This window comes from Rhizopus delemar, genomic scaffold (assembly GCF_000149305.1).
Source record: "Rhizopus delemar RA 99-880 supercont3.7 genomic scaffold, whole genome shotgun sequence".
Taxonomy (NCBI): domain Eukaryota; kingdom Fungi; phylum Mucoromycota; class Mucoromycetes; order Mucorales; family Rhizopodaceae; genus Rhizopus; species Rhizopus delemar.
Window position 1 is genome coordinate 2,179,930 of NW_027137833.1, and position 12,129 is coordinate 2,192,058.

The 12,129-nt window shown below is 37.2% G+C and overlaps 4 protein-coding genes across 4 annotated transcripts; 1 reads left to right on the top strand and 3 right to left on the bottom strand.

Moving 5' to 3' along the window:
- Positions 1-153: 153 nt before the first annotated feature.
- On the top strand, positions 154-1,479 carry RO3G_10047 (uncharacterized protein; the record flags this gene model as incomplete). The annotated part of the gene is made up of 2 exons (XM_067664632.1): positions 154-1,255; positions 1,340-1,479. The coding sequence occupies 2 exons, from the start codon at positions 154-156 to the stop codon at positions 1,477-1,479; spliced, it is 1,242 nt and encodes a 413-aa protein (XP_067520733.1).
- Positions 1,480-2,666: 1,187 nt separating this feature from the next.
- Positions 2,667-4,137, bottom strand: RO3G_10048 (uncharacterized protein; the record flags this gene model as incomplete). The annotated part of the gene is made up of 5 exons (XM_067664633.1): positions 2,667-2,688; positions 2,867-3,087; positions 3,146-3,319; positions 3,389-3,649; positions 3,727-4,137. 5 exons carry the CDS (start codon positions 4,135-4,137, stop codon positions 2,667-2,669), a joined length of 1,089 nt encoding a protein of 362 aa, XP_067520734.1.
- Positions 4,138-6,007: 1,870 nt separating this feature from the next.
- RO3G_10049 (uncharacterized protein) lies at positions 6,008-6,778 on the bottom strand (the record flags this gene model as incomplete). The annotated part of the gene is made up of 1 exon (XM_067664634.1): positions 6,008-6,778. The coding sequence occupies one exon, from the start codon at positions 6,776-6,778 to the stop codon at positions 6,008-6,010; it is 771 nt and encodes a 256-aa protein (XP_067520735.1).
- Positions 6,779-8,039: 1,261 nt separating this feature from the next.
- RO3G_10050 (uncharacterized protein) lies at positions 8,040-8,788 on the bottom strand (the record flags this gene model as incomplete). Its single annotated transcript, XM_067664635.1, has 2 exons — positions 8,040-8,046; positions 8,202-8,788. 2 exons carry the CDS (start codon positions 8,786-8,788, stop codon positions 8,040-8,042), a joined length of 594 nt encoding a protein of 197 aa, XP_067520736.1.
- Between the last annotated feature and the right edge of the window lie 3,341 nt (positions 8,789-12,129).

A 12,129-nucleotide genomic window follows, 5' to 3' on the forward strand; every position in this document is an offset into this window, starting at 1 on the left:
ATAGTTTTGAGACAAAGAAGATTTGAAAACACCTTCGAGCAACCCACCACGTCTACCGAAAGAAGCACGTTTGAAGGTATATTTATAAATCCACCCCTTTTTTTTTATTAAACAAATTTAGAATTCGACATTGATGCTGACATGGATGTTGACATGGACGAAGAAATGACCAACGACCAACAACTGGCGTATCTCCTGGTCCTTTACCTTGTGCTTTTCCAAGCAAAGCACCTTTCAGTTGAAGCCGGTGAAGACTTGTTGGCCTTTCTTTCCTTTTTCGTTCGTGCTCTTGGCCATGGCATGGAGATTCCTACAAAGATCTCCACTGCTCGTACCATGGTCAATTATTCCTCTGCCAGTAGTGGTGTCTCCCGTTTCCTTGTCTGTTCTCTTTGCAGAAGTGTGTACGACACAGGGAGTTTGCATACTCGACAATGCCCTTTTGTTAGGTTTGCAAACAACCCACACAGACAAGAGCGCCCATGTGGTAATTCACTTTTTGTTGGCAGCAGCCTGAAGCCCGTCCTTGAGTTCCCGTACAACTCAATTGTGGAAACGTTGAAGAAGTTCTTTGTCCGTCCGAACTTTGAAACAGAGATTGAACAGTGGAGAGGTCGATATGTGGAGGAAGGTGTGTTGTATGACATCTATGATGGCCGAGTCTGGAATGAGATGGTCGACTCAGCTGGGGAGCCATTTGTGAGTAAAAGACGATCATTAATGGTGTCATTGAACGTTGATTGGTTTCAACCTAGTGATGGTATGCACTACTCTTGTGGTGGTGTATATCTCACGATTAACAACCTTCCAAGGAGTTCTAGGATGAAGGTTTCCAACATCATCCTGGTTGGTATGATTCCTGGGCCTGGCGAGCCCACGGATGACCAGCTCCAAAACTTTTTGCGACCAATGATTGCAGAGCTGAATACCTTGTACGGAGGTATGATGATGCCAACGTACCAGAACAGAAACGGTGAAATGGTACGTGTTGCTTTGATGTCCGTTAACTGTGATATACCAGCAGCTCGCAAAGTAGCTGGCTTCATGGGTCAATCCGCGCACAAAGCCTGCAACAAATGTTCGACTGTGTTTTCGCGAATCAGTACTGGTGCAAATTCAACGAAGCCAGATTTTTCAGACTTTGACGATGAGCATTGGATTCTGCGAAACAATACCCAGCAGCGCCAAGAAGCATATGCTTGGCTAAATGCCACTCACATCACGCAACAACGAACCCTGCAGACGAACACAGGAAGTAAATGGAGTGAACTTCACCGACTAGAGTATTTTGATGTCGTGAGATTGACAACCGTTGATCCCATGCACAATTTATTTCTAGGTACGCCAAAAAGAATGGTTGAAGTTTGGGTAGATCACGGGCTTCTTACAACAGCTGATTTCAAAGCCATGGCTGATGAATCAGCTTCAATTGCTATCCCTTCACAGTACTGTAAAATCTCTAAAGGTATACAAGTATAAAAGAATTTGTACTATTATGAATCTGAACACTAATTTTTTTGTTATAAAAAAAAAAAACGAAAAAGGCAAGATTGAAAGTACGTTTAGCAATATGAAGGCTGATGAGTGGAGAACGTGGTGTGTTGTGCTTTCGCCTTTTCTCTTAAAACAAAGATTAATCGGTGAACATTTCATCAATTGGATCAGATATGTAGAAGCAGTAAGGTTGGTGACTGGTCCTTTAATCACAGCAGATGAAATTCAGACAGCACACTCCTTATTTAAAGAATTCGGCAAGACCTGTGTTCAACTCTATGGAAAAACATGTATAACACCTAATATACATATGCACATGCATTTGAAAGAATGCTTTTTGGACTTTGGTCCCTCCTATGCCTTTTGGCTTTATGGTTTTGAACGATTGAATGGTGATGTCAAAAAGATAAATATCAATTACAAGACAGGCTTCGAAACCACCTATGTCACTATGCTTACTCAAACCATTCATACGCAAGATATAATACATTCATTACCTACATTCATTAACAACAACGATCAAGGCATGCTCCTACTGATCAACTTCATAAAGGAAATAGGCGAGGTTACGAATGACGAGAGTGGTTTAACGCCATTTGATTACTCTCAATTCATAGACGGGCCAAGTCTATTTAACCTGACGATTACTGGTAGTGAGCCTCTGCCACCACAAGCCCTTCCTTCAAAAATTAACAACAAACAAGAACTTTTATGCCCTGAACACTATGAAGCCTTACAAACTTTTTATATGGATACCTATGAAATACCTATTATGAATACAATCAGTACAACTATAAAATCATTCAAAAAAATTAACTTGCTTGGACAACACTACCAACAGTCAGACAATCATTCATCATCATCATGCATTCAAGCCTTTATGAACAATCAATTACGTATTGGTCAAATATCATACTTTTTCAGTCATTCATTTAACAACTCAACTCATTATTTTGCATTCGTCAATTGGTACAGCCATGCGACTCAACATTTTCCCACCTTCGATGGTACTGGCATCCAAGTGTGGAAGAACCAATTTGATCCAGTTTCAAGCAACAGCATACTTCCAATTTATAGAATCTTCAATCCTGTTGCTGTATGCCCATATATCGATAAGCACCTTCTTACTCTCGCTCTGCCAAGACGAATTTATATGTAACAACTATGCTAAATTATTCAAACCTTCTTTTATTACTATTATTATTATTTATTTTATTATATATTTTACTAAAGAATCATTTATTAGACTATTATTGTTATTTGTTTTTTTTTTTTAAAAAAAAAGATTTTATTCAATTTGCAGAGACAACAAAAGAGGCAGCAAAAAAAAAAAAAAAAAAAAAAAAAAGGAAAAGAGAAAGTAAACGCTTACTGCATGGGATTAGCAGCAGCAGAAGAGGAAGAGCCAGAGACCTCAGCCGAAAAGCCAAGGCCAGGGGAAGAAAAGGCCCAAGAGGGATAATCCTCATGGTCAAGGTTTGTAGGGAACTCCTTGTCGAAGTATTCCACCACCCTTCTTGTTCTATTGATGGTGCCTTTTTTCGACAAGGAATTCCTCCATGCTTTTTGAAGAACAGCATGGAATTCGTCCACCTGTAGATTAAGTAAAGGTATATTAGAAAATAAACACTATTACAAAAATATTACTTACTGCTTTGCTTCGAAATAGTGGTCTTTTTACTACAAACACAGGACCATGTTCATCCTCAGGACCATCTTCTTCCTCTGACGTCCAATCGGTCATCAGAATTTGTTTTCCAAAAGGAAAACGAGCTTCAAATTCCTCAGGGGCCGCATTGTAAGCATTTCGCCTCATGGCGAGCTTCTAATGTAAAAAAGTAATGTAAGTACTTGAAACACTATATATTTCAATCTTTAAATACTAATTACTTACTGCATGCACACGACTACGACGCGTTGAATCTTCTGACGTAGCCGTTAGCCCCTTACTTTCTCTCACCATGTAGTTGAATTTGTTTCTGACCATGCTGCGCATGTCAGAAACAGTAATGCCAGCAGAAAATGGCTCCTTCTTGGCAGCTGCTACAAGCAAATCCCTGACCTTTGCGTTTTGCTTGTAGCGCAAGACCTCCTTCAGGTCAAAGGTGACACCACGAGGAACCAAATGCTCTCTATAGTACTTCAATATAAAAGCCTATGGTTCAAAAAGGTACAAAAAAAATTTTTGTTATTATTTTGCACATGCTAATTTGTTTTTTAAATTTAAATTACACTTGTCAAGGCCTTATTCTCTTTGACCTCAGAAGGTTGCTGCTGTGGAGGCTGCTGTTGGGGAGGCTGCTGCTGCTCTTGTTGCTGTTGTTGCAACAATTGAGTTAGCTGCTCAATCTTCAGCTCTTGCCGACGTTGATTCTCCTCCTGTCGGCGTTGAATTTGCTCTTGCTGCTGCATCTGAGCAAAAATGGCCTCAAGGGTTGGGCCACTTGCCAAGCTGACAGCAGGAGAGCCAACTGGGCCTTGAAGGCGAGAAGGCTCAAAGCTGTCAAAAGACGCAACAGCAGTGGGAGCAGGAGAAGGGGACGGCGCAACAGTGGATGATGATCCAGTAATGCTTGAAGATATTCTTGCCCTTTTAGGGGCATTACTGGGAACGTTGATAGGGGTAGCGACACGACGAGACATTTTTTTAAAACAGATAATATAGGGAAAAAGAAAAAGACAAGAGTACAAAATGAACTAAAAATGAATACAAAGTAAGGTGATGCTTTTATTTGTTTTACAAAAAAAGCAAAGAAAAAAAAAAAGAAAAAGAAAAAGCCTTTATAGTTAAAGATATTACATTTGAATAATAATAAAAAAAAGAATTTAAACTGTTTATGAATAACCTCTCTGAGTGTTTCAATAGTTAAACCATATTAAAGAAAACTTGTTTTTAATCGATAGTAGGTAATTGTAACACTGGTAAAATGATGCTATAAAAAAAAGTACTTTTTTTTTCCTTTTTTTTTTCCTTTTTTTTTTTAAAAAAAAAACATTCTTTCTAAAAGGTAAGTTCTTAATATTATATATATTCTATTTCTGTTCTAATGATACTTGTACTTTAGTAAAATCGTAATGGTTGCTTTCTTGATGTTTTAAATGGTCTTTATAAAATCTCTTTCCCAGGATTATCATTGCTTCTTCTTTTACTTGTTGGTATAAGCTTGGCTAGTGTCTTTTTTTACCTGGTTCACCTAAATTAAGGTACTATTACTTTTACTACATGTATACAATAGCTAATTATTATTATAGATGCGTGCTGCTTCCCTTTTCTTTACTTGTTGGTATATGCTTAGCTAGTCTTCTTCTGGCCTATCTAAAGAAAGGTACTATTACTTCTACTACGTATACTCGATAGTTAATAATTATTATAGATACGTGCTACTTTGCTTTGGCCTTTTACTATTTCTTTCTCGTCCTTGCTTTGGTTCTTAAGTACTGATGTCTTTTCTTCTTTTGCTTTGAGTGCCCAAGTCCTTAAAACCTTGAATCCTTGTGTCTTTGCATCCTTGAGCTTGGCTTTTTTTTTTCTTTTTTTTTTTTCTTTTTTTTTTTCTTGTGAGAACTTTTTGAGTCCCACGAAATTAATCGATGTATTTTTAGATTAGATGATGCTATCGTGATGACATTAGGTAAGTCAAGCAAACTTTTAAAACGTTACGAGCAAAGAAATACTGTATATTGTTATTATTATTTTATTTAAATAAAAAAAAAAAGCTATTTTTATAAACCAAATTCCTATTTTTTGGTATATATGAAGCAATATTTATTGCAATGTGAATGGTTAATAAAGAAGTATATAAGCAATATGAGTGGTTGTTAAAGAAGTATATAAAGCCATATGAGTGGTTAATAAAGAAGCATATAAGGCAATATGAGCGGTCGATAAAGAAGTATATAAGGAAATATGAGCGGTCGATAAAGAAGTATATAAGGCAATATGAGCGGTCGATAAAAGAACAAAAGGACAAATAAAGAAATGCTTTAAAACTTATGATTCGTTGCCCAAACGTTGGCAAGTATTGAGTAAAACGTGTCGACTGCTCTGGTAAAAGAATGCTAAATGACTTCCACTTGCTCTTTTAATGAATACTGAACGTTAACTGCACTGCCGCGAAAAACGTTTAAAACATCCATAAAATATCGTGTGTTTGCATGATCTTTGGCGTGTTTGCCTTCAATTATTCTAAAACTGAACGCTTACTTTCTCCAGTTATTTGTAGTGGAGCTGTTTTTCTCGACCTGCAGAAGTCGTATCTCGGTCCGGACTTTTTTCATGACCTTCTACTTGTCATCCCTCTTGAGTGAAGTAATGAACAAGGAAGAAAAAATGACTGTACTTAGTAGATCTCGCAATTGGCCAATTTTGGCTTAATAAACTCCGCTTAAAAATGATGTAATCGTGTTCTGTGACCCCAATTACCATATTAATCATACCAAACTCCGCGTGCGGAGTTTGTATATATATATATAGTAGATGGACGGTAAATCTTTCATAGATCCGACTGTTATCTTATTGACATGTCAAAACATGACACATTGGTCGCATGAAGTTCTGGAGCTGGTCATCCGTGGGCTCGCCAGGCCCAGGAATCATACCAACCAGGATGATGTTGGAAACCTTCATCCTGGAACTCCTTGGAAGGTTGTTGATTGTGAGATATACACCACCACAAGAGTAGTGCATACCATCACTAGGTTGAAACCAATCAACGTTCAATGAAACCATTAATGATCGACTTCTATTTACGAATGGTTCTCCAGCCGAATCAACAAGACTGTTCCACACTCTACCATCGTAAATGTCGTAAAACACGCCTTCTTCCACATGTCGATGTCTCCATTCTTCGATTTCTGTTTCGAATGTTGGACGAACAAAGAACTTCTTCAACGTTTCGACAATTGAGTTGTACGGAAACTCGAGGACAGGCTTGAGGCTGCTACCAATAAAAAGTGAATTGCCGCATGGGTGCTCTTGTCTGTGAGGATTGTTCGCAAACCTAATAAAAGGGCATTGCCGGGTATGCAAACTTCCTGTGTCGTAAACACTTCTACAAAGAGAGCAGACAAGGAAACGGGAGACACCACTACTGGCAGAGGAATAATTGACCATGTTACGAGCAGTGGAGATCTTTGTAGGAATCTCCATGCCATGGCCAAGAGCACGAACAAAGAAGGAAAGAAAGGCCAACAAGTCTTCACCGGCTTTCACCGAGAGGTGCTTTGCTTGAAAAAGCACAATGAACAACAGCAAAAGGTGACGAAGCTGCTGTTCATCACTCATTCTTTCCTCTTCGTCAATGCTCATTCCACCTACCAGATTGCAAAATAGAATTCAATGAATAAAAACTTTCTTATATAAAATGCTTTGTTGACTAATAATATACTGTAGCGGACAAAACTGGTGCACAAAAATGAAAATCAGTATTGCATCTCCGCCATATGTCTGCGACTTTTGTGACAAATGCCATCTGAAAGGCAGTCTAAAATATACATTATGATATGTAAACGGGAACTGTGTCGGACATCCCGTAGGCATAAGGTCATTTTTAGTGATTTTTTGAAATTTCAATTTTCGCCAAAAATATAGTACTTGTCTAGCCTTCCTTCAATTTTCCTCATATCTCTCCCGTTTGTTTTCAGATTTCACAGTATATTAGTGAAATTTAGTAGCTCTCGAAAAATACATAAACCCATGCTTATTTTGTATTTCCCATTGAATTCCCCCTTTTGTTTTTACCCTATTCACTATAACAAAGTATTTGCCTTATATGCTGAAGAAAATAAGCAACTGTAAACGCGAAGCTCTGAGATTTCGAATACACTTAGTTCGTACGACAACAGATATTTTTAGAGCAGCAAGAGTCTCTAAATGGACAGTCAACAGGACAAAGAGGGAAGAAAGGAACTTAATGCCTTGTGACCATGAAGGTCTCCCGCTTGTAGTCAGCAAAATAACTAATGCAATCATCCGCCTAAAGTTTCGACAAGGACCTTTACGCACAGTTTCTGATGCTCAGCTCTTTTTGAGGTCCTTAGGATACAGTAATAGCAAACTGTCAGTCAGAAGGCACTGTAGGAAGCTAGATTTTGAGTCTGGAACTAAGGAATCGAAGATTTTCATTAGCTGTATAAGCCAGAAAAAGTGATGAAAGTGGTATCACGGCAAACCATCGCATACTATAGAGGGCTGGAAGTCCATCATCTTTAGCAATGAAAAAAACATGAAGGTTATGAGTGCAGATAGTATACACTAATATTGAAAGCAAATCGAGCAACCTTAGCGATCTTTTTATGGTGAGCAAACAATGAAGCATGCTGGTTGCTCTGTTACATTTTAAGGCTGTATTAGATATTGAGGACTAGGACATTTGTGTCAAGTATACGATGCTGTAATAAAGTCATAGGTATACAGTAGGTCAAAAAACTGCTGCAAGGAATCCATTTTTCTTGGTTTTTGTAGCGCACATCCTGTTACAATGGCACAAACTGCCTCTGTTCCCACATAGTAAATCTTCTACATGTCTTGAGAAATCCGAAAGAGTTTAAGCCCTATTGGATAAGTATTGAAGGAAGTATGAGATGCGCAATTTGAAAATTTGGAAAAACGAAAATTTGAACGGAATGAATTTATTTATTAATATTTAGTTGACCCTCCTTTTTTATTAATAACCTCTTGAATTCTTGCCGGCATGCTATCGATATACCTTTGGCAAAGATCTTTGTCAAAGCCATTCCATACTTTTTCTACTCGTTCCCAAAGCTCATCCGTATTCTTTGCTCTACGTTCGTAACAGCTGAGCTTCAACTTCAATTGATGCCATACGTGTTCTATTGGATTTAAGTCCGGACTCTGAGCTGGCCAATCGCTAATATACCGCACTTGATGATTATCTAACCAGTCTATTGTAGATTTTGCCTTGTGCTTTGGATCATTATCATGCTGAAAGTAAACGTTGGACCAGTTGAAATTGTAGTATTGCATAGTATCACGAAGCGTAGTGTCCAATATATGCTGATAAACATTCGCGTTCATGTTCCCATCGTAAATTTGACAAGCATATCCTGGTCCTTCAGAAGTTATACAGCCCCACATCATCAATTTGCCTGCTCCATGCTTGACTGTAAGTTCTAGATGATGCGGTTGAAGAGGATCATTTGGTCTTTTCCAATAATACTTACAGCCATCAGAGCCCCATACGTTGATCTTGGTTTCATCAGAAAAGACGACTTTTCGCCATTCTTCTACTGTCCAATCCTGATGCTTCTTGGCCCATTCTAATCGATGCTGCATATGAGCTTTTGTCAAAAACGGCTTCTTTTTTTTTATTGAAGAATGGAACTCCATTGATTTCAGTACGTTAATTGCTGGCTGGTATGAGATATCGTAGCCAAGTTGAGCCAGCTCCCGGTGTACCTCTTTGGCAGTCTTTAAAACCCCTTCAATGACTTTTCTTTTTATTAACCGCTTCGTCACTTTGGAGACTACTGTAGGTCTACCACCTATGCTTTTTGTCCTATTTGGAAACAACCGTCTAGAGTATCTACTGACAGTTGATTCATGTACTCCAATTTCTTTAGCAATATCGTACGTTGATGTGGATCCAGTTAATGCTTGCTTGAGATCGTCTACTTTTCCTTCTGGCAGTCGTTTAGGCATGCGATTGGTAATAAGGTAAAAAAGAGAAATAATTTAAGTAAGGAAATATAAAATTTAAAATAAAGGAATTGTAAGCGCTTTTATATACTAGCATCATTCTAATCATGTCAAGAATGTGAAAAATTATGATAGCAACCGGTTGGGTCGTATTAAAATTCGTCATTTCAAACATATCTGAACAAGTAAAAAATGTCGGATGTTCATAATACTACCTTTAGCGATCTCAAATTCCACCAATAACCATTGCCCATATCCGATAATCGACGAATAAATGCACTTTCTATTGAGGTACAAACAGTCAAGGTTTGAGATAGTTTGGTGCAGTACCCATGGACAACCAGCTGTAAAACCTGAATTTTGCAATTCCTTGCAGCAGTTTTTTGACCTACTGTACACATGTATTTTGCTTACCACATACCACAAAAGCCTAGGGTATAGTGGTCTAAAATATCGTAATCTCTCGTTTCAGCATGACAATGACACCAAGCACAAGTCAAGGCATGCCACAAACTCAATATTTGATAACAGGGCTTCTGTGCTAAGAGGTTAGTTACTACTAATCCCGGCTTAAGCCTTCTTAAGCATGTCCGGTGGCAATTGAAGGCAAAGCTATGACGATACGACACTAGACCAAAAAGGGTAGATTATCTTTGGAAAAAAATAGTTAAAGAGCTGGGCTCTTTTATTGAAAATGATATACACACATACTACTAGCATATGCCAAGAAGAATATTCGATAATATCAAGAGGTGAGATGATTATACAAAGTCTTAGATTTTAGCCACTTTTGCTGTTTTTAGAAAATATAGATTTTTATAAATGAAAAGCATGCTCTTCGCTCAGTTTTAACAATGTCATGCTAGGAATACACATAAATTACAATGGCTACTACATCTTCCTTCTAATATAGTTTCATAGTTATTGTGATTACCATGAGCAAGTAATGGTAGTTAAAAGCTGAAAAAAAGTTTTGTGCACCAGTTTTATCCGCTACTGTACCTTCACTTTCTGTTTCACGAATTGCTAAAGAGTATTCAATGGTTTCCTCCTCGTGGTCATTAGTTTCATTTGCTCTTCTTGATTCCGTTTTTTTTAACATTAGCACGGTTGTATTTCTGTTGGAAAATAAAAAAAAACCTCTGTTTCTAACTCTGTCGATAAGTACATGGCCTCTTACAGTTCTCTTTGCAAGCATTCTATATCCATTGGGGTGTTTGATGCATTCAGAACAGGTGCAAACAATTTTGGTAGCGTTGAAGTTGTTCATGTTGTTTATAATTTTTAAATTTGGAAATAGCAAAAAAATAGGTAGAAAGAGAAAACGTGCCTAATAAAAAAAAACATGTTAAATTTCAAAAAACAAAGTCGGTGCTTAAAGTAACTTTTTTTTTTCCCTGGATTTGTTTCATGGAATACACTAGATGCTCAAGATACAAAAGATAAAAAAGAAAGCTCAAGCGCTGGTCAAATGTAAGTTTATAAAAAAAAAATAATAGCAACCAAGTCTAATGTTGGTTTCTTTTTTTTTTCTTACATTAGGAATTCCTAATGGGACACATTCGGATGACGAACATGAACCTCATGAGCAAAGTTGTTCTTTCCAATACGATAAAACTATAAGAATAACAGACTTATATTGTTGCTTGTTACTGAAAAGTTATTTTTGGTAAAGAAAGTTGCCATTGCTCACATCTCTAATGGCTAATGGCTAATGGCAAATTACACCCATGTGCAAACATAAAGTAAGTAATGAACGAGTATAAGCTTAAAAACATATATTCTTTTACAATATTTGTCATAAAAAATAATAAAGCAATCTATTTACTTGATAAACAAAAACGTTTTGTATGTATTTGTTAATTATAACTGCCTTGTAACAAAATGTTAGCAGAGCTTCTTTATTTTTATTCTTTTAGAATATACACGTATTCTTTTTTTATAATGTAATAGCATTTGCATTTCTATAAAGTATATTTGTTGTTAGAGTACTGTTTTCATTTGAACAATGAACTTTTTATAGCTATACTCTTTTCTTTTCTTTTTTTTTAACTTCGTCTTTTTTTTTTTAACTTAGTTTTTTTTTTTTAACTTAGTCTTTTTTTTTACCAAGTCTTTTTTTACCAGGTCATTTTTTTCCCAAACACGATTATTTTTTTACGTTTTGTAACACGTTTGTAATGATCTAAGATAAAAAACACAAACCACCTTCCTAATATGTATTCTTCTGAACAAAATAATCGCAAAATGCTTTTGATTTCCGCATTTTGCCCTCAAAAATAAAAAAAGAAGACATCGGTCTTTCAACAGTAGAGGGAAACAGGCTTACCAAAAAAAGATCATCTGTAAAAAAAACAGATACTTTTTTAAAACATGAATAACTTTATGAATACTTACCCTACAAAAAAAACAAAAATATCGTTAAATTTCTTTATTTTTTTCGCATCTAAATTTTTTTTCAAAATTCAAAAATGACCAGTACAACGAAAGTTACATTTTTTCTCCAAAACCCATAAGTATCTGTTAACCAAAAAATGTTCAATCTTGCGATATGCTTTATCCAATTGGAACGATTATTTGCAGTGCGAGTTCGACCCGTGATAGGATCTTCGGATCTATTCCTTCCCTGCCTCCCTACACGTTTCTGCTGCCGAGTGCATCAAGCACTTTTGTTTCTCCGCCTGTGTGTCGCGTTGCGTAGCAGCTTTGTATCTGACTACTTTCCTTCCCTTTCGGGGGAACCTAGGTGTGCGCTCTTGATGATGAAGCTGGTTTTAACGCCACTGCTGTTCTGGTTGGTTGGTCTGCGCTGGTTGTTGGTTGAGCGTTGTTGGCTCGCGGTGCCGGGATGCCCAGCCCGGGCTTAATGAAGCGCGTTTCTGTTCCTGTCTTTCAAGTCTTCGTCTCTGGTGCCAGCTCTCCCCCAACATTAATTCGTTCCCTCTTTCTCCCTTTCCCCCATAATAGTTTGTATGCTT